At 37.1% G+C, this 20,552-nt stretch overlaps 1 protein-coding gene across 4 annotated transcripts; it reads right to left on the bottom strand.

Annotated features, from left to right (window-relative positions):
* Positions 1-359: 359 nt before the first annotated feature.
* Positions 360-20,414, bottom strand: LOC103710008 (ATPase family AAA domain-containing protein 1-A). 4 transcript variants are annotated; one of them, XM_008795573.3, is made up of 14 exons: positions 20,221-20,414; positions 19,969-20,132; positions 19,676-19,837; positions 17,478-17,608; positions 12,770-12,885; positions 12,327-12,622; positions 10,664-10,788; positions 8,130-8,173; positions 7,403-7,534; positions 5,719-5,796; positions 4,150-4,232; positions 3,892-4,014; positions 916-976; positions 360-836 (listed from the first exon to the last, which is right to left on the bottom strand). In XM_008795573.3, exons 4-14 carry the CDS (start codon positions 17,515-17,517, stop codon positions 681-683), a joined length of 1,254 nt encoding a protein of 417 aa, XP_008793795.2. In that variant the 5' UTR covers positions 17,518-17,608; positions 19,676-19,837; positions 19,969-20,132; positions 20,221-20,414; the 3' UTR covers positions 360-680. The 4 variants fall into 4 exon arrangements, 3 of the variants coding, with proteins under 3 accessions (XP_008793795.2, XP_008793790.2, XP_038984075.1); XM_008795568.3 differs by having other exon boundaries at positions 12,770-12,890; positions 20,221-20,408; XR_005512509.1 differs by having other exon boundaries at positions 670-836; positions 3,892-4,048; positions 12,770-12,890; positions 20,221-20,408.
* Positions 20,415-20,552: the final 138 nt, after the last annotated feature.

Here is a 20,552-nt window from a genome sequence, read left to right as displayed (position 1 = left end):
GGGCATGTTGGATTGCATCATATCAAGTTGATTTATTTTTTTTGCTTTTTTACTTCGGAAAGTACAATAAATATTCATCACGACCTGGATTTAGAACCCAGAAACGAAGGCACCGACTGATATTCTTTCACTGTAGAGGCCAGATGTTGAATCATGCGATCGAGAGTAGGATGGGTCGGCCTATGTTGGGCCAGATCAAATTTGATTGGGTCAAGCCACGAAACTTGTCTCGCGAGTCCATCTCCTCCCGCCCACAACCCGACCCAAGCCAAATGATTTGGTTCGCAACTTGACAGAACCAAAATTATGTCCTACTATAGAGTGGTAACATTTAATCACCGTAAAGTCACTTCACTTCGTCATTGTGAAAGCATGCTTCAAGAGAAAAATTGCATTGGAAAACAAAGGTTAAAGACAGTCATCATAGATGACCATCAATTACAAAAAACTAACTTTTACAAGCTTTTCACAACTATGGCCTCATTCCATATTTCCACTGAAGTTTTGTAGAAGCAGATACGCTAACTGGGGATGAATTTGTAGGAAAGACTCCCTTGCTTTGTAGTTCTCCCTTTGTTGACCACAATGGGTCAAGCAAGTTTACTTACCATTTTAATATTTTTCTTTACCAATTATACAGAAAAAAAGAACAATAATGCTCAACGCAAATAATAATTTCCTCATGCAAGTGCTAAGGGCTTCCATGGGGACCTGGAACTTCTTTCCACGGTAGCTGACAAAGCTTCTCGCCGCTGCTCGGCACACTTAATATACTCTTCGATAGGTGGAAGATTTATTCCGCCCTCAACATCTTTCAATGCTTGGCCTCTTATTACCTATCGCAAGCATGCAATCTCATACACAAACCATGGCAAAAGAAATGATACGAAAAAAACACAAAATTCAAAGTCATACCTTTGAAGCCCAATGCCTTTCAGCTTGTTGGCACACATCCCTGATATCTCTCCCAGACATTCTAAAACACAACATGCAATCTATGGTCATTCACAGACAGGGGATCATACCAATAAAGCATAATCTAAATTTGCTTACAAAAAGAATAATATGTAGGTCAGAAAAGTTGGTGCTGGCTCTCTTTAACAAACTACAACATTTCATGCACCAAGAATATACCAAATTATATAACAAGCTGAAATTACGTATCCAACCGACATCTACTTCATGAACAATCACATCCCTGCAAATGCCATAATTACAACAAATAGTAAAGCATAAATAACAATGGTATTAAGTCAAGAAATCTTCAAATCTTGCAGCTCTGGAGGGCATAATGAAAATCATAAGACTTCTCAACATTTCCTGCTAATGAAGGATTTCAAAACAAGGCCTGTGTTTTGCCCCTTATCTTGAGTTTTACCTTTTCTGTGCATAATCTTCAAAAGGGATTCATTGCGATGATTGCAAAATTTTTAGCTTTTCTGATATGCCGTTAGCTGGTTTATATGGGAAAAGAATCATCGCAGTTCTCATACAATCAAATATCAAATATTGACATTACTGAACCAAGATGACACAAGGGCACATTGTCACCTCGCTACTTCTTCCATCATATAATGTGATCATGGTTCAAGGCGCACAAACATAATATGCTAGTGCTTGCTTTTGAAAGTTTAGTGCTCAAGAGTGAACTGTTTCTTAAACAGAAACAAGTGTGCCAAAACGTATCTGCATTTGCAAGTCATGCAAGTCATGAGGCATGATGATTGCTGGCACCTCCCCAGAGATGTTGCCTTTTGTAAAACTGAATAGGGAATCCGATGACATCTAAACCACGAGTAACTAAACAAATGAACTTCAGAGTCTTAGGAATTGCTGAAACATTGAACCCGAGCTTTTCCATTGACAAAGGGGATAATGAGTTTTAGCACAACAACTTCATATAGTCCATAACTTTGTAATTCATAAAGATTTCTTGAATCAGTCCAGAATAAATCATAGAATCTGTAAATAATTTAGTATTAAACAAATCTTTAACTGACTTGTTATAGGAAGCAGTTCAGAAAATCATTCAGCGAAGGACAAATTAAGAATAATTCAAAGGTTTTTAACAATTCAGAAAATTTTAACAATTCAGAGAGCATTGCTTGGATGCTGAGTAGTTAACCACCGCCTGGACAATAACATTGGTATTCAGCCCTTAACCAACCAGAAAACAAAGTTATTCGCTGTTTCTTGGTACTCATTTAACCCACCATTCATGCCATAATATAATATAATCTATTATTAGATTAGATTCTAATCTGTTATATTATATTATGTTGCCATATTATATTACAATATTATTATATTATATTATATTACATATTATGTTATAATTATAATAAAATTATATAATATTGTAGTAATATTGTATTATTAATAATACATTACTATATCATATCATATTATGCTATATTATTATTATACTATAGTATTCAATATTATATTACACTATATTATAATAATATTGTACAAAATAATAATATTTTAATATGTAATAATATGTAATATTTTATTATATTATACTCCAATATGCATTAGTATGTAAAATATCCTTTATTGTCATTTTATCGTATCAAAAGTATTTTCTCATTTTGGTTACCAAACATATATTAAAGTTTCACAACACTTTAGAAATGTAGTTACCAAACAACAAATAGTTTTTTTATAAAAACTCTACTTCCAAAAGTTCTACTTTCCAAATGCTCTACTTCTAAAAGTCCTAAAAGCTCTACTGCCAACAGCAATCCCAAACAAGGCCTAAGCCTTAACAAATGCTAATTATAGAGATGATGCTATAGAACAATGCAAGATAATGAAACTAGAAAAAAAAAGTGATGACTTTAGGCCAGACAACTAATGTGTGAAACCCATGTTTCAAAACTTGGTTCTGGTTTCGGTCAGGCCAGACAGTAGTTCTTTATGTTTCAGCAGTTTCAGCTTGAAGAGTAGATGGCTAAAATACCCCAAGGAAACCTATTATGATCTTTAGGTTCATGGTTTTGCTATTTTGAGGCTCAAAGCTTGAATGGATGAGGAATTAATCTTTGAAAACTAATGAAAATCTTACAGAACTACTGTTTTTTTTTATACATAAAGAACTACTGTTTAACAAACTTACTCTTAAACAACTAATATTGTAAATATTTATAATAGCAGAATATGATTATACAGAACCAGTTTATGAATATAAAACTTGATATAATGACAACCTTCATGCTAGGTACCAAACCAACATATAACTAATAATTCAGTAGGTATGAGAAAAGATCAACAACTGTGATGGATCAACAAATGTCACATATGGTTACTGTGTCCATGTCACCCGTACCATTAAGGCCCTGTTTGGACACTAGAGCATCTTATCCGGCAATAGGATTTGCTTTAATCTATACACAGCCAGAAAATTAGGAGTTTGAGGAGAAATTATTCAATAGACAGTGAGCAAAAACCATGATGGGAAATTCTGGTTCATAGCAGCCCACATAAGAAAATCACCTCTCAAATAGAACAGAATCCCAATTTTTCAGGAATTAAGGGCTCTGGGTGGTTTCTGTTCCATTAATCATTTCTCTCCTAAAGTTCCTCCCCTTTTCACTTTAAACTCTATTTGGGTCTTATCCAATGAATAACATACCCAGCCATCCAGAAAGGCCCTAAAAAAGTTCAACTCCAATCTACTAGTATCAAGACAACCTTCTAAAGTCTAAACATCTCACGACCTTGTTCTGCAACAAACAAGTTCAGAGAAAGAGACTTGAAGATCTTGCTTTATTGAGATAAACATGTCTAAAGCCAGCCATTAATTAGACTTCAGAAAAGGATGGAAGGAAAAATAGCCAACAAATTATATGCAGTTGGTTAACTATCTTGAGTAATGGAAGCACTTACTCTTCTGTAGCTGAGGCAAACTGGACTAATTCAGACTTTTTTAGGTGCTTTGCATACTGAGCAGCTATTTCTTCACGAGTTTGTTGATCAGGTAGACCAAATGAAATCATTGAATCAAAGCGGCTGGAAGAAAAGATGCACATGCAAAAATTGATTGCTCTTATCAATCAATAGCATGTATAGCATACAGAAAGAACCATGACAGATTCAGCAACGTCCACTAACTCCACACAGGAAAAAAACATCATAGAAGTTCACCTGATGAGAGCAGGATCAAGGTCTTGCTTTCTATTGGTTGCAGCTATAACCACTACTCGCTTTTCTTGCTCAAATCCATCAATCTGCAAAAAAGCAGACCGTGCATTAATGGCTTGATATAAATCACACAAGTGTAACAACACTATCACCAGTTCAACCCCATAAAAAAGAGGAAGAAAATATAGAACTTTCAATCAGTGAAGCTGGTATTAAAACCTGAATCAAAAATCTCCTCAAACATCAACCATTCCGGCATATCCATAGGAAGAAGCATAGGCGAACAAATCGAACACTTATATCACGTATTATTTTGAGAGAAAATTATATCACTACTTAAGTTCTGGATTTTGATAAATGCAATACCCTTTTTTTGGAAATACACACTTAGTCAGATTAACTCTATTGACCATGTTTGAGAAAATGAAATGATGGTACACAGTAACATGAGTCTATCACTGATAACTAATCTTTTAGAACAAATTTATCACATGCAATGCAGGTGCCTGAAATACAGCACTTGTAATTTATAATCTATAATCACATTAAGACTTAGTCAACTTAAAAAACCATAACCTTTTAATAGTATGTATTAGATGCAATGTACAAAAAGAGTTGCCACACCCTTTTTTCACCAATTCTCAAGTGAATTCAGGAGGAAATCAGAATGTAACTTGACAATGAATTCCGAACTCCTAATCCTGACTTAATGCTTAAGTATGAAGCAGCAGCTAAGATGATCCTTCAACTTTACCATTTTATTCTAAACATGACATTGCCATCTGAAGGAGTAATTGATCTAGTGACACATCAGGTTTGTTTGCAGAACAAACAAGCCGGAACATCATTATTAAAATTGTGCTTATGTAAAGTACTCAATTAATTACAGATGCATCATTATACTTTCAAATTAGCAATCTAATCAAATTTATGCTTTGCAAGCATAGAAAAACATTTTGTTCAATTTATACATTTGAATTTCCACTTTTCTTTTTCTTTTTTATGTCCTAAATCCTATTATGTGAAGAGTTAAGCAATTTGAACCTAAGCTGGAAAACATAATGAGCAAGGCCCAGATCTGCTCGAACAAACTAACCCACTAGTGTTTCTAACCAGAAGGTCCAGAACAACTAAAGTATCACGAATTTTTCTAGTGCCTATCTTAACTTCTAACTTCAAGTTAAATTCTATTGATACACAATCTCTATAGTCTATACTATGGTGTTTAGCTCAAACATGACTATAGGTGTGAACATCAGCAGGTGTGAGAGAGTATGATTTGGCAAGAGAAAGAAGAGAACCTTCTATACAAAATATGTTTTATCAATAATAAATGAATATGGTTTCTATGTCTCTTATCTGCTCTAGAACTTCATCTTCATTATTCTTTATATTTCTATCAGTTTAAAAATATCAAAATTTTACATTGCCAATCCAATTATCTAGATCAATCTACCATCATCATAATGCATGAATGAAACTAAAACACAGTTTGGAGATAGGGTGCACGGCCTAAAATGATAAAATTATTGATATGGAGTAACAATAAAATAAAAGTAAAAATAACCCCACCTGTCGTAATATTACTGACAAAATCCTACGCGTAGCTTCATGCATTTCACTATCTCGAGCAACTGCAAAAGAATCAACCTATACAAATAGAAGAAAGCTGTGAAGAGATCCATATCACTCCACATATGAATACAAGCCACTCTCTCTCTCTCTCGCTCACTCACTATGTGTGCCTGCGTGTGTGACGGGTGTCCATACATACATACATACATATTAAAGGATAACATAGCAAAAAAGCCACAGCATTTCTATGCCTGGATTTGTACATCATACTTTGTCTCTCTCAACTAAGGTAATACATTCATTTCTGAAATTATGGCACATAAATACACCAAGGATTTAGAAGCTGCTCATACTGGACCTACACAATCTGGTACATAGAGTTAAAGGCCAGGAGCCGGTAGGGGAAAGACCAATATGCTCTGGAATCAGCCAAACTGGGCCCAAACCGCCCATATCGACCAATACGAGGCAGATCGGCCCCAGGCTAACCTGCACCAGGGGCCAACCGAGCAATACCACTCAAGATGGGTTTCTTGTGCTTTTTAGAGCCTGTTCTCTGCCATTTAAAGGTTGGAACGGGCAGAGGAAGAAGCCAGCAACTATTAAAAGGTAAGTTTCATGGGAATAAAGCAAGGATAATGGAGTTTTTGGTCCAGAAGAGCATTCTAGTTTGGTAAATCTGTCTCCACCCCTTCCCATTTTTTAATTTCTTGAAAAATCCAAGAACTATGTAGTATTTAATTTGAAAAAATAATGAGAATTTTGTTCTTTATGGATCTAATGATGTTTTAATCCCCATATTCATGCCTAGATCCCATGGAATTTCAATTGATACAACCCTAAACCCAATTGCACTTCAATTGATAATTCTAATGCATCTATATTCTAAATGTATCTTTAATTTGAAGTTATATGATGTTATGTCATCAACATACAACACAAAAATTTCAGCACATACCAAGAAACATGACTGGAGCACTTAAATCGATACTTTTACCATATTTCTTGCAAAAACATAGCGATAAGGAAATAAAACATAAGAAAAAGGAAAACAAAACATGGAGACCAAAATAGGCCAATACCAAGGGTGTGCGAGTTGTGTCAAAGTGTCTCAATCAATACCCTTTGTAGATACTGAGCACAACATGGCATATGCGATATAGGTTCAATACTTCGTATTTTGAACGTCACTTTACATGTATATGAAAATCTTATCTAGAATCAGCATTTGAAGTTTTAGTTTGAGGAATCCAATACCTCACACTAATTTACATAATTATAAGCATAACCATATATGTATCAAGTACAAAATCACATCTACGAATTCCCATACCACCCAATATGGGGCGTACCGTACCACATCGGATGGGAACCGGTATGAAATTCAAATTCGGATAAGTACAGAACTATAGATCCTGTATTGCCTTGTATCATCCCGTACCAAGACGTACCAAGGTAATGTACCACCCCTTACCAAGGCGTATCGAGATAGAAAGTAAAAAAAAATGGTTGGAGGGCTATTTCAGTACAAGATGCATACCGCACCATACCGACCCGTATTATACCAAACCAATAAGGTACCAATACAGTACCCGGTACCGAGATTGCGGACCTTGATCATATCAATGATAGTTTTAACTTTGCTTGTACAAGAATATATAATAAAAGTGGCCCCAAATACCTCATCTAGAAAAATGATAGCTCCATTAGGAAGCTCATTAGCAAGAGAAAAAACATTCCCTAGCAACCGCTCACTTTCACCATAATATTTTGACATGATGACCTCCAATGGCACATAAAGCAATGGAACACCCTGCAACAACAAGACCATGCGAACATAATAGTAAATGACAATACATGATGTATTTGTAAAAATAAAATATAGTAAATCATATTTTTCAAAAAACACTTGGATAACACCAGTTGTGCAGTGACAATTTTCCACGGAATATATTTTTTGTGTGATTAGCAAGTTATATTGTGAAAGTGAAGAAAGTTATGTCTCATAAATATTAATAACAGAAATAAACAACACTACCCCTGTACTACTTGCTTGAGCTGAGGTTCATAGTCTATACTCTTCATGATAATTGGTGATTCAACATCCACCAAATGCTTAAAGGGAATCCCTTCTATACTAAAGTACGACACTTAAAACCATTATCATCTTAATAGACTTTGAACAAAATATCGCATGTTGTATTCAATTAATAGCATAAGTAGAATTTGCTTCCTTCAGGGGAGAACTTAAAGCAGTTAATAGCTTGAACACAAAAAAGTACATCCAAGAAACTGTACCGTTTGGATAACAAAAATAGCATACTCAACAACATGAACAGGAAATCTCTTTGACAATGCAGCAAAGGAGAAAGTGAACAACAGATTAAGAACAGATATAGATGCCATACCGCTTGCTTAGCAATTACACGAGCAGAAGATGTCTTCCCAGTCCCTAAAATTCACAGTTGTAGAAAAAATAAGTCCAATACAATAATGACCCTATCCTAGCAGGTTAAATAAAAGACCAACAGAGAATTTGAAAAAATCAAAAAAGAGCATATGAAGTGTTTTTCTTCCCTTGGAATCAAGTTATCTTTCTCAGTGGGCAAGTACGTGTTTAGCATTACTGAACATTAAAAATAATCAATCATAGGCAACAACTGACTTAATGATTAACTATATGTACTTTTAACCTATGGATTCACAAGTAATTTATACTGTTAAAACACACAACAAAAAGAGAACTACAGATAAATATCTTCTCTCACTGAAAGAAATTTCTATTTAGATCCAGTACATGATTATGTAATGCCTAAAAAATAGCTTTTCTCCGAAATGATGTCATGGTTATAAACTATCATATACTCTGCTTTCAATATATCCTTGTTAGGGCACAAGACATCTTTCAATATTTGAGCTTAGGCATCTTGTTCCAAACCTAGCAAACCTACCCACAAAATCAAGGTAAATTTCGAGACTCCGGTGAACCAAATCACAATTGTCAATCAATTTTTCTAATAGGAATTGGCTGCTGAGTGCTTTACAAAGATAAGAGACCTGATACATATATATAGATACACACAAGGACGGTGGAACAGGTATTGGGCACCGTACCGATTGCTCGGCAGAATGAGTCGATACGGGTCCACGCCGTGCTGTAACATGCCGGGCCGGGCCCATATCGACACATCTTCTACGGCGGGGGAGAGGGAGAACGAAAGAGGAAAAGAGAGAGAGAGCGGAGGAGGGAGAGAGAGGGAGATGAGGGAAGAGAGAGGCCAGGGCCTGCTAGCAAAAGTCGGAGAGCCTCCGCACGTAGGAGCAGGAGCGGCCCAATATATTTAGAAGCCTAAGGCCGTTTTATCTTTGAGGCTTTCCTTGCAGTGGGCCGGCCTAAAGCAAACTCATAGAAGGGCCTTTTTCCTTTCCATTTTGTCATTGAGGCCTTTCCTGCGGTAGGCCTTCTTTGGGTCGGGGCCTTAGGCAATCGCTTAAGTCGCTTAACGATTGGGCCGGCCTTGCGTAGGAGGTGGAGGCTGGAGAGACGTGGAGGCAGGACTCCACCTCCGGGCCCCTTTTATTTTTGGATTTTTTAAGTTGAAGTCGGCAAACCTATTGCCGACTTCACTTAATGGGTTTGCCGACTTCAACTTAAAAAACCTAAAAATAAAAGGCCCCCCTCCGGGCCCCGCCTCCGCGTCTTCCCAGCCTTCGCCTCCTTCGCACGGAGGCTCTTCGGCTTCCGCCAGCCGACCCTGGCCTCTCTCTTCCCTCCTCTCCCTCTTCCTCCATCCCCCGCTCTCTCTTTCTCTTTTCCTCTCTCGTTCTCCCTCTCCCCCACCGTAGATATGTCGGTATGGGCACGGCACGGCACGACATGACGTAGGCCCGTACAGACTTGTCCCGTTGGGCAACCGGTACAATGCCCGGTACTGGTTAGGCCGTTCTTGTGTGTATCTATATATATATGTATTAGATCTCTTATCTTTGCAAAGCACTCAACAACCAGTTCCTATTAGATAATTAGAAAAATTATACCAGAAGACAAATTGATTGACAATTGTGTTTTGGTTCACTGGAGAAAATTTACCTTGATTTTGCGGGTAGGTTCTTAAGGTTTGGAACAAGGTTCATTAGAGGCTCCCCGGCCGGCCCGAACCACTCTCTTCCTTCCTCTCTCTCTCCCTCCCTTCCCCGCTCTCTTTTTTTCTTCTACTTCTTCCCCTCCGACTAGTCCTCTCAGTTTCAATGGCGGAACCGTCCTGGTCTGCCGTCGGTACGACCCGAGATGCTTTGAACCGGGCTATTTGGGACCGTTCCGCAAACCTTGGATACACATACATATGGTGCTAAATAAAGATTATTCTTTTAAAGAGACAATTGTGCATGTATACAACAATTACTGGATTGAACTAATTTATAATAATGCACACTATTTCTAACTAAATGAGCCATAATCACGAAACCTTCTCCCAATTAACTGGGATCGGTTTCATTTTAATCCTCATTTGCCAATCCTATGATGTTAAATGCCTTAGCATTCGTGAACATATTGTTGGACATGCTGTTTAACAATCAGTTCTCAACCAAACATCCACCCTTCACCTTACCATCCAGGTCTGGAACCAACAATGACAGTATTCATTGCTAACTATATAGTACATCCAAATGAAAAGGCATGCCCTAATTCTACAAGTGCAAATAGTTCCAACGAGATCTATCATTTAAAAAGCTTAAAGCATAAAAACATATATTTCTCTTGGGGCACAAAAGAAAAGATAGAGATAGAATCTTGAAATGCTTAAAATGCTATATGCTTTCTCCATTCAACAGAGAGAGAAGCAGGGTGAATCCAACAATATGTAACTAGTTTTCCCTTCAATGCATGAACAACAGCATAACCTCTGAGTCTGAGTAAAATTTTAAATCATAATCAACTAACCTGGTGGACCTTCAAAAAGGACAGCGCGAGGTCGATTACTCTCAAATTTAGAACGGGTTCCACGAGCAATATCATCATACACTTCAGGGCATTGTAATGCCAAAAGTATGGTGTCCTCTATTTCCCTATGAATTTCAATCATAATAATGCCATAATTTGCATAGGAAGACAAAAGACAACTTTAGAAAAAACTGGAGAAGAAAGCATGAAGTTAGAGAATATCTTAACAATCTTGTTTAGCAGAAAATGTCCTAGAAGTTATCCTGTCAAATAAACGTCACTAGCCTTTCCCCTTTCATTTCAAAGCATAAAGCCTGTGAGTTTTCTTCTTAATTCAAAAGATTATTGAACATAGAACCAACTAGTGGCTGTAGCTCGCACATATGATAGAGGGCACTCAAAACATGAAAAATGCCGAAGAAAACTAACAGTCAAAATCTAAACTTTCTCCACCCAACATCTCTCCTCGCCACTTCATTCTCAATCCTCTCATCTCTCCTCATCAACTCATTCTCAGTCTTCTCATCTCTCCTCTTCTTTCCCTCTCCTATTTCTTGCATCCTTGTCCACCTCTCCACTCTCCTCACACTCCTTCCCTCTTCCAATCCTCATTCCCAGCCTCTCCTCCAAAGTCCTCACATTCTGCAGTCTCCTCAAACCTTCCATGTTGTAGCATCAAACACATCACAGTATGACATAGCTTTACCTTACGCCTGTTAACATTTTGACCCCTCTCAGACATCAGTTAACCCCAGCTTCCTTGGCCACAGCAGACCTGCAGCCTATGCTGACACCTAAACCCTCAACCACAATCTAAAATCTACATGTTCACTAGGCTAGGTTCTTCCTACAGACTTCAGATCAGGCAACGACTAGGCATGAATCAAGATAATAATCCAGGGCTGACACAAGGCATGGGCATTCACCATAAAGGTCAGATTGCATCCAGGCAAGCCCGGTCACTAACAGTTATATGTATGCAGTATGTGGAATCACCATTTGTCGAAACAAACATACTATCCCTTGATAATAACTAATTTGCATTAATGAAAAAGGGGTATACCAAGCTCACCTTCCTACATCCAATTACCTAGGTGTTCAAATAACGAAAAACCCATCATGACATAAGCATGAACAGCAGAAAATTGGGGGTATAGAAGACTACGCAAGTCTAATGATGACCTGTGAGGCTCCTTCTTTGCTGCAGGCGGGTACACTCATTTTAATTTTTCCTCTTTTTTTTTATGGAAAAGGAGGCTTAGCCACCTTTTTTTTAAATTTAGACATAAAAACCAGATGTGCAACATTCAACTAGAACCAAAGTGTCGTATAATCTACAGTCTCCAATGATGCAAAAGATATATATAGCCATCAAAAAGCATAATTCAAACATATAAAAAATATAAAATGCTTCATTAGGTTCTCTCTACGATTCATTGTCGCACAATACTGATGTCAGGGAGAAAAGAATTGAATAGCTATTTACCAGATTTGGGCATTCACCTTGTATTTAAATATCCATTACCTTTGTATTGGCGCTTATACAAAGGTTTGTGCATGATGCAAAATTTTAAAAAAAAAAAATTCAGATGCACGTAGTCTACAAGACAACTATCAAATAATAAATGGTTAAAAGGAAAATTATTCATTATCATATTTATACCGTTTCTGCTGATCATATCCTGCAATGTTATCCCATGATATCATCCCGTCCATGGGAGCACCACAAGTTCCATCAAATCCATAGACTCTTACACCCATGGCCTCTAAAGCAGACACTGCTTTTTCCACAGAAGACGTTTGTGCACCACCATGATTATTGTCTCTTTTGAACTCACGCCCCTTTGGGCTCTTTCCTACTGATTTTTTGACATCCTTTCTACCAGCTAGTTTTAGTGCGCTCACCAAGGCATCAAGTTCTTTGAAGCTAAAGCTTCCCTGTTTTATGAACTCAATCTCCTGAAGAACAGCTTGGTTAGAAACTTCTGAAAATGACTGGTTTAATTAAATTCAATATACAACCTAACGGACAAAGATTATAATGGCAGAAAGCACAATGCTAATGACTTAATTAGCCAAAAGAAAAGGAAGAAAAGAAGAACTAACACAATACTCAGAACCAACAAGGGACTCAAATAGCAAAATGCAGAAACTGCCCCCATGTTTTTCTCCATTGTCATCCTTCACGTTTTCTGGAGAGTTAAGAGTTATCTGCCATGCAGCTGCACTGAAACAGAAGTGCTGTAATTATACCAGTAAAACAGATAGTGAATATTTATAAAGATCTAACATCCATGGTTTGATTGATTACCCAGATATAATATCCATAATTTGAGTGATTACCAACTTTCTATGAAAGCATAGACATAACATATAAATACTGCGCGAGAATAACTAATAAAATTACTCCAGAATATCTAAGGAGAAAGTAATAAGTTAATAACATCCAATGAAATGACCAACACAACAAGCTCGTAGAATAGTTCATAACTATAATGGTAAAACAAAAAAGCAATTGCAATCATAGAAAAAACAATAACCAAAATTGCCAATATGGCTGGACACAAGAGCTAAATAGCATTGATAGGGTAGAAAACTAGCAATATTTACAAAAAGAAGGAAAGCCATGGGAGAATGTTATATAATAATGGACACTCATGAAGATGTAATGATTCAAATGTCCTTTTAGTCTTCGTTTTTTTTCTAAAAATACTATTGTAACTATTATTTGAACAATTAATTGGGGAAAAAAATTGTAATGATGAGAAACTATGGATCAGGAGCTGCAAAGGTTGGTTATGTGCTACTGAACAAGGCAAACATGTTTCTGTGAACAGCCATTCAGATCTTACATAATGGATTATAAACCACAGCTTCCTTTCTAGCAGTAATAGAACAGTGATAAAAGAACAACCAGGGGAGTTTAGCTTGATAACAAATACAGATGATATGAATCAAGCCTTTGCAGAGGTCTTTGTCACCAGAAAAAGGGCAGGTTGTGGTAATCACCAGCCAAGAACAGTGAGGAAAAAGCATCTCGAGGGAAAAATACATAAACAGATTGTGCTTAAAGAGGAGAGGACAAAGAGATCCATACAAAAATTACTAAAAAAGGTTCTCAGGAGTTCTGATAATAAAGAAAGAACTAGAAGTCTAACCACAATCAAAAAACTATCAACATCTTGCTCAAACCCTTTACACGACTGTTTATTGCTCCTGGGACACTGCTATGTTTCCCCAATAACCTTCCCAGAATGTGTAGACCCGGTTTTTTCAGCATCATACAAGCAGGGGTTGGTCATTAATTGGGGCCAAAATGCCAACTGTAAGCCTGTAATCTTGACAGTTAGAATAAAACCATGAGCTGAACAAGTTTCAGGAAAGTTTTGGGGAAGAGGAAGCAATTTTCATTGCTCTTGATACCAAACTAACCTAAAAACTAATCTAAGCCATTGCACTGAAGCTGCATCACGTAAGAGTACAATGAATGTGAACGACGCGTGAGCCAATCTAATGTTCATTTTGGAAGTTAGATGCCCAACAACAGTGCTTGACAGTTGAAAAAGCTTTGAAAAATGGTTTGTTTTGCAAAAACAACTACCTTCTTGGAGCACCATAGATAGACTATTTTACCTACCGTCATGCCTTAAATAACAACCCATGGCAAACTAGATACTATCATGCACGCATTACTATCTGCATACTTAATATATTGTGTCTAATCTACATGTTTATCTCAAGTATCATATTGCCTTCATCTCTACATTGTTTACATCTTCTCATGATTGACTAATTCATAGGATCAATTTCCATATACAAAATGTTGCACCAAAGCATATGCTATTTGTAACAACCTGGGACCTCACCTAAAAAGGCTAGCTAGAAGATATTATTTGAGTGTCTCTATATAAGTATACAAAATCTGCCCAATGCATAGCTAATTTGGGACTAAACACACATTTGTACCGGTCCTCACAAACTCCCTTTGTTTAAGCCATGGCGTTCTCGTCAAGATAAAGGTCCAAATCCATTCAAATCCAATCACAAACACCATCATTAGCTTGTAGTCAGTCCAAATGGGCTTATGTTGCAGCGTACCCTAGACCATATGAGCCATGGGCCGGATTCGCTTTAATACCATTTGTAACAATCCAAGACCTCACCCGAAAAGGCAAGCTAGAAGTTATTATTTGAATTCCTTGGCCTTGTATAAGTACCCAAAGTTTACTCAGTGCATAGCCAATATGGAACTAAACAAACCCCCGCACGGGTCCTCACATAACAAAGTTGTTTCTTGAAGAATCAAACCTATATCATTGCGTTTGTTAGTCCAAGCCTTATACGATTGTAGCAAGCAATGAACTCTTTTGTAATAACCCAGAGCCTCACCTAAAAAGGCTAGTCAGAAGGTATTAGTTGAGTTCTTTGATTCTATATAAGTAACTAAGATCTACTTAGTACAAAGCTGATGTACGACGAAGCATATGCCCGCACAGGTCCTCATCCTTTATGTATGCATTAAAGTACAAGCAGAAAATACAATTAATTAAGAAATTTAATCACAAATTATTCTCTGTCCTAAAGCCCAAAAATGAAAATCTTATGCTATGAATGAGAGAAGAAATATCAAACTACAATAACAATACAAATAAGAATGGTGTTAATTCTTTAAATTATAGAAGAAACATGTTATAAACATGCAACATAGTAGATGCCTTCGAAATTTGAGAAAGAATATCATTTTTTTTTACATATAAGAGGAAATTTCATCAGACATCAAAATCCTAAGCATACAGATCTGCTAAGTACATGTCGTAGTCACATGCTTTCAACATGCTTTCTCAATAATCAGCTCTAAATTCAACATCTTCATAATAAATTGGATACATAAGCTGGTTAAGGCCACTCTGAACAAGGGAGAAGCTTGCCACCATCAACCTTAACCAGTTAGTAAGTAGGGAAACCAAGCTTACTAGTTACACAATCTAATCAGCTCAAGTCAGGTAGAATCCATCTGACTTTTTGGGTCAGATGGTAAGTTTTTGTTAAAAACCTCATCAAGTTTTTGTTGACAACAACACATTTGTTTATGAAATTCATGGAGGGTCAGATTAGATAGACAAGAACGTATTTGATTACTTTCAGGTCGGGTCAGGCGGTCTCATATGATCCATAACAGATCTACATGTCAAACATCTCAGTCATTTTAATCTAAGTCTAACTTGAATGATCCATCAAAATGGAATAGACACGGTGATTTTCAGGTTGGTGACAAACCGGATAACGGTCAATATAAACCACGTTCAACCCATCCAGTAAATGCTCTAATGCCCAACCCTCTAAAAGCATTCTAATGATTTATGGTGGTTTTGCACGTGTGCAAATGTGACCGGAAGAGTTTCTAACTTGCTCCATGAGTTTTCAGCAGAAACTCTACTAAGCCAACAGAACATTCTATGCAGAGTTCCGGACATCAAAAATCATATGTACTTCATTAGTTATGACATTGTTCGCTCTGGTGTGGAAATCACTCAGTACTCTATGATATATTTCTTGAACATGACTCATTTTATCTGTGCTATGATTTACTATGTGTTTCAGAAGTGATAACTTAGTAACATAAACCCCCTTTTATAATGTTAATCCATTAATATGGTAGTATTTATCTTTATGAGTTCCTTGTACAAACAACACTCAAGACATAAAAAGTATTATCCCTATGTATTCTCCAATCACCGGCTCCTTACAAACTTCTTCTTATGTATCGTTTTATCTATATATATATATATCATTCATCAATCAGTTACGCAAACAAATCAATTTTTATTGACAAACAATATGCCTAACCACTGATACACTTCACAATTTTCACCTATGAGCACAGGTTCAACCAAACACATAGGGGTACTTGGTCTTTCCTTCAGATGGCAGGCCACCCTTGCACAGATCCCATCAGGTTGCCTCCAACACAGTGTGAAACTTTGATTATGATAAATCTGACTTGTTGCTAAACACCTTACAAACATCTTAAATATTAGTTGTTTGATTTACCATATTGGTAACATCCTCTACTTAGTGGTCTTAGATAGTCTTTTTACTTCTTCGATGATGATCATAACCCCTTAATCCATGGTCAACCAGCCCCAATCATCTCATCTTATAATCTGATCCATCTAACAACTTATCATATAGTCTTTCTCACATTCATTGCTAATGGTTGCCCTAAATGTCTTATCTTGGCCCTTCAGTCTTGTCACCAAGACTTGCTCTAAGTCCATTTTGAGTTTGCCTAAAGAGAAAGAAAGAGGACCAAGTGAGAATTTAGGTTCCACTCATGAATGCAAAAACGCACACACCATGCACATTCCCCAACACCTAACACTAACTCACCCACCCATGCAGATCCATACTTTTTTCTGTTTTCATTTTTTTTAATCTGCTATAAGGGTGAGCTCGCAGCTTCATTTGATTCACTTTGAAGAAAGAATTTAAGAACAGGAAAACAAAAAACAAAATAGTTAGCCAGAAGTATAGAGATGTGTATATAGAATGAAGATGGCAAAATAAAGCCGTAAGTTAAATCAACATTGTTTCATACTTTCATCCATAACTGCAGTAAAATTCAGAAGTTTCTCACCACAAGATTTCTAACCATCAAAGAAAGGTACAGAATTCCAGAAATGCTTCAGAACTCAAATGAATGGGGATCAAAATTTAAATGGTTATTTTAACAAGAAGAAATAAAAAGAATTGTATATGGTAGAGCACAAATATTAAATAATTGAAAACTATAAGAATTATTGCTTGTACAAACCTGTCCCAAGCACGTAATAACATTTCTGAACCACTGCCATGCTGTTCAGCCTTAAGTCCAAGATGTGTTACAAGATCCACAATAAGATGCGATATCTCACATGTAGAAGGAATCTTGAATTTGACAATGACCTAGTATTCATGAAGTTATTCAATAGAATAAAGTCAATAAACTGCGGAATAAAGTTACTGATAACATTGCATATGTGCAAATCTAATATCAAGGTCCATACAAGTAGCCTGCACATCAAAAGATCAGACAGCTAAAAGTCAAGCTATCTTTTGGATACATATATCCTATTATGTGTGTCGATATCAACCAATGTTGTACTATCTCTAAGGGCCTTTTCAGGTAATCCAAGAGGACTCAAGCTGGATTTCCTGTTGGATTACCCAAACAAGCCCTAAGTTGATTCAAGCCACTCAACTTTTTTAGAAATTGAATGTCTAGTCTACTGTTTTAAACCTCAAAAGGTGACACAAAGACATGCTTATATTTGCAAAATCCAGTTTATATTTATGAAGGATCTCACCATGTTGTCAAAAATGGTTAGACAGTCATTAAAAAAACACGAAAAGCATTTAACTAGTTTAAACATCTGAATGGACTATGAAACAATCGAGGAACTACAAAAAATATGTACATTATTAACATAAGCTACTCTCTGTAAAGTAATAAAACATTGACATGAATAACTCAATCAACTAGAAACTAGTTTTGCAATCAATATGAGGCATAACACTATTATCAATTCCACAAAATAAAGAAAGAAAATAAATAAGTGAGAATATGAAATAGAAGCACATTCGGAAAAAATTTAGATGATTTAAGGTGAAAAAATGAAAAAAAAAGAGATAAAGATAAATTAAGAGGGCAAAAGAGGTGCACTCCATTCAGTTGCACTATTTGAGAAAGGACATAGGCCTTCCTTCACCAATAAGAGTACTAGAATAAGTTGCTTACCATTAGAATAAAGGATAAAATTTGGTTCAGATTAAAAAAAAAAAACACTCTTAACTTCTTTTGTTAAACATATTTGGTTGGTATTTACATAAAGCCTAAGCCATGGAACACTGTGAAACAAAGCAATAGCAAATAAAATACAATCCAGTGTATTATTGTATCATGTTGTATAGTATACAGAAATTATATTTTTATAGCATCAAGTCAGTAACAGAGTACTAGTAAACACTCGACAGACTGAATTTTGAGATGAACTGTGGAAACAACATGCACAAGGTCAAGTGGTCGATATAGTCACTTCGAAAAATAAGTAGGCTTTGAAAGTGAAAAGAAGATATAAGCATTCATGTGACTATATTTAATAACCTCGAATGCTCCTGGTTTAGCTTATAATGGTAACCTTTGGATACTACGTTCAACTTAATATTTTCTGATCCCATTCTTCTCCTTCCTCCAATTCACATTTATAGTTATTTAACTGATTCATCGCCCACTCTGATCCTAAATAAGTTTTAAATCGTATCACCCAAAATCAAATGCTGCAAATGAAAAATTACGGATTTTTTCACCATCAAACACAAAATGATATTTAAACAAGCAGCAACGTGTGGCTTAACATATTGGATAAGATAAATTTGGTACTCTATGAATGAAAATTTCAAATGAGCCAATAAAGATTGAATCTGTGCTTCCTGTATGGGTTCCACGTTGTTCTTTTAGATGACTGGACAATTATAGAGCATGGAATAATTTTCCCAGCCAACCTATGTTCTAGTACTGCATGTGAATTCCACCACCAATGCCACTCAAAGCACAAATAAATTGCCCGTCCTATTACACATAATTTAGCAAAAAAGCAATAGTAAGAGCTCAAATTCTTGTCGGTACTATGCCAACGAAATATAAAGAGCATCGAGTATAAACTTATCGGAAGCAGAGAAAAGAAAAGAAAAGCATGGAAAAAACTTGCAAGCTATTCTAGACCATGGACTGGCAAAAATCATCAAGCACATGAATCCGTGCGGCTACCAGCTTAAGGTATAGTTTCGGAGCAGTCCGACAGTCGCCAAAAAGGAGAAAGGTAAACAAATCACAATAACATAACTCCGAAAAAGAAAAAGAAAAAAGGAAAAAAAAAAGCAGCCTGACAACTAGCCAGCTTCAATTGTACGGTTAACTAAACAAAGGCATCATGGATCATCACAAGAGATCGAGGGAACAGTGCTAATATCGACCTTATGACCCTTGGCCGCAACACTGAAGGGCGGATACGAGCCACGCGGCATTCCCCTGCTTCTGAGCAACTCTTCTATACGCTGCTTTTCTTGACTGACCAAGCTTTCCGTTCCACCGAAACTCGGTACAGAATCCGATGCAGCAAGAGGCTTGGGTCCATCCTGCAAAAAGGCGCAGCAAAAAGAACACAACCAAACCTCGATTCTTGTCACTGTGCTTAGGATATTTCGAAACCAGAAGAGCGACGACATCAAGAAGATGAACAAAAAGAAAGAGTAGGTGCAGCAGAGACCTCGCTGACATCGGCATAAGACCTTTCTAACGATCCAATTCCGAACACGCCGGCCAAGAAAGCGGCCGGAAATAAAGAAGAAAGCCAAAACGGCGACTCGGATGACGACTTGAAACCCGTTCTTGAAAGCGTTTGGCGATGAGACCGGTGTTCGAACAGAGGCCCTGCAGTGGAACTAGGCCAAGAATAATGGGAGAATAAATCAAGAAAGAAACCCTAGCGACGATAAAGATAAGGGATAAGAGGGCGTACAGAGATGGTGAGGTCGGTGGGCGAGATTTCGGGAAGCGGAATCCAAGAAAGGGGATGGCCTTGCAAGTCGCGTCCTCTTCATCAGCTTCGATACCAAGGTGGCCGCCATTACTCTCATGGTATTCCCGTGGAAATAAGAAAGAGACGGTGGTCTCTTCTTGCTCCCCGACTCCAGGACTGCTCCGGCACCTTGGCCCCTCGCGCAAGAAACGCCTCGCGCGATGGGTTTTCTTCGTGCGGGTAACGTGCGATGCGCGTGCACGCGGCAATGTCGGCGTCGCCTTGTCTTATTTTGCCGTGTCTTGTCAACCCAAGTAAATCTAAATCTAGAC

This window comes from Phoenix dactylifera, chromosome 7 (genome assembly GCF_009389715.1).
Source record: "Phoenix dactylifera cultivar Barhee BC4 chromosome 7, palm_55x_up_171113_PBpolish2nd_filt_p, whole genome shotgun sequence".
Classification (NCBI taxonomy): Eukaryota; Viridiplantae; Streptophyta; class Magnoliopsida; order Arecales; family Arecaceae; genus Phoenix; species Phoenix dactylifera.
Note: the sequence above shows the minus strand (reverse complement) of the source record. Positions and strands in the feature narration are given on the sequence as shown.

Coding starts and splice junctions, on each gene's coding strand:
- LOC103710008 (XM_008795568.3), bottom strand. CDS start 20,338: ATGAGAGTAATGGCGGCCACCTTGGTATCGAAGCTGATGAAGAGGACG. Junction 12,623..12,769: donor TTGTTGGTTCTGAGTATTGT/GTTAGTTCTTCT, acceptor GCTGTTCTTCAG/GAGATTGAGTTCATAAAACA. Junction 4,015..4,149: donor CTTGATCCTGCTCTCATCAG/GTGAACTTCTAT, acceptor CTTTTCTTCCAG/CCGCTTTGATTCAATGATTT.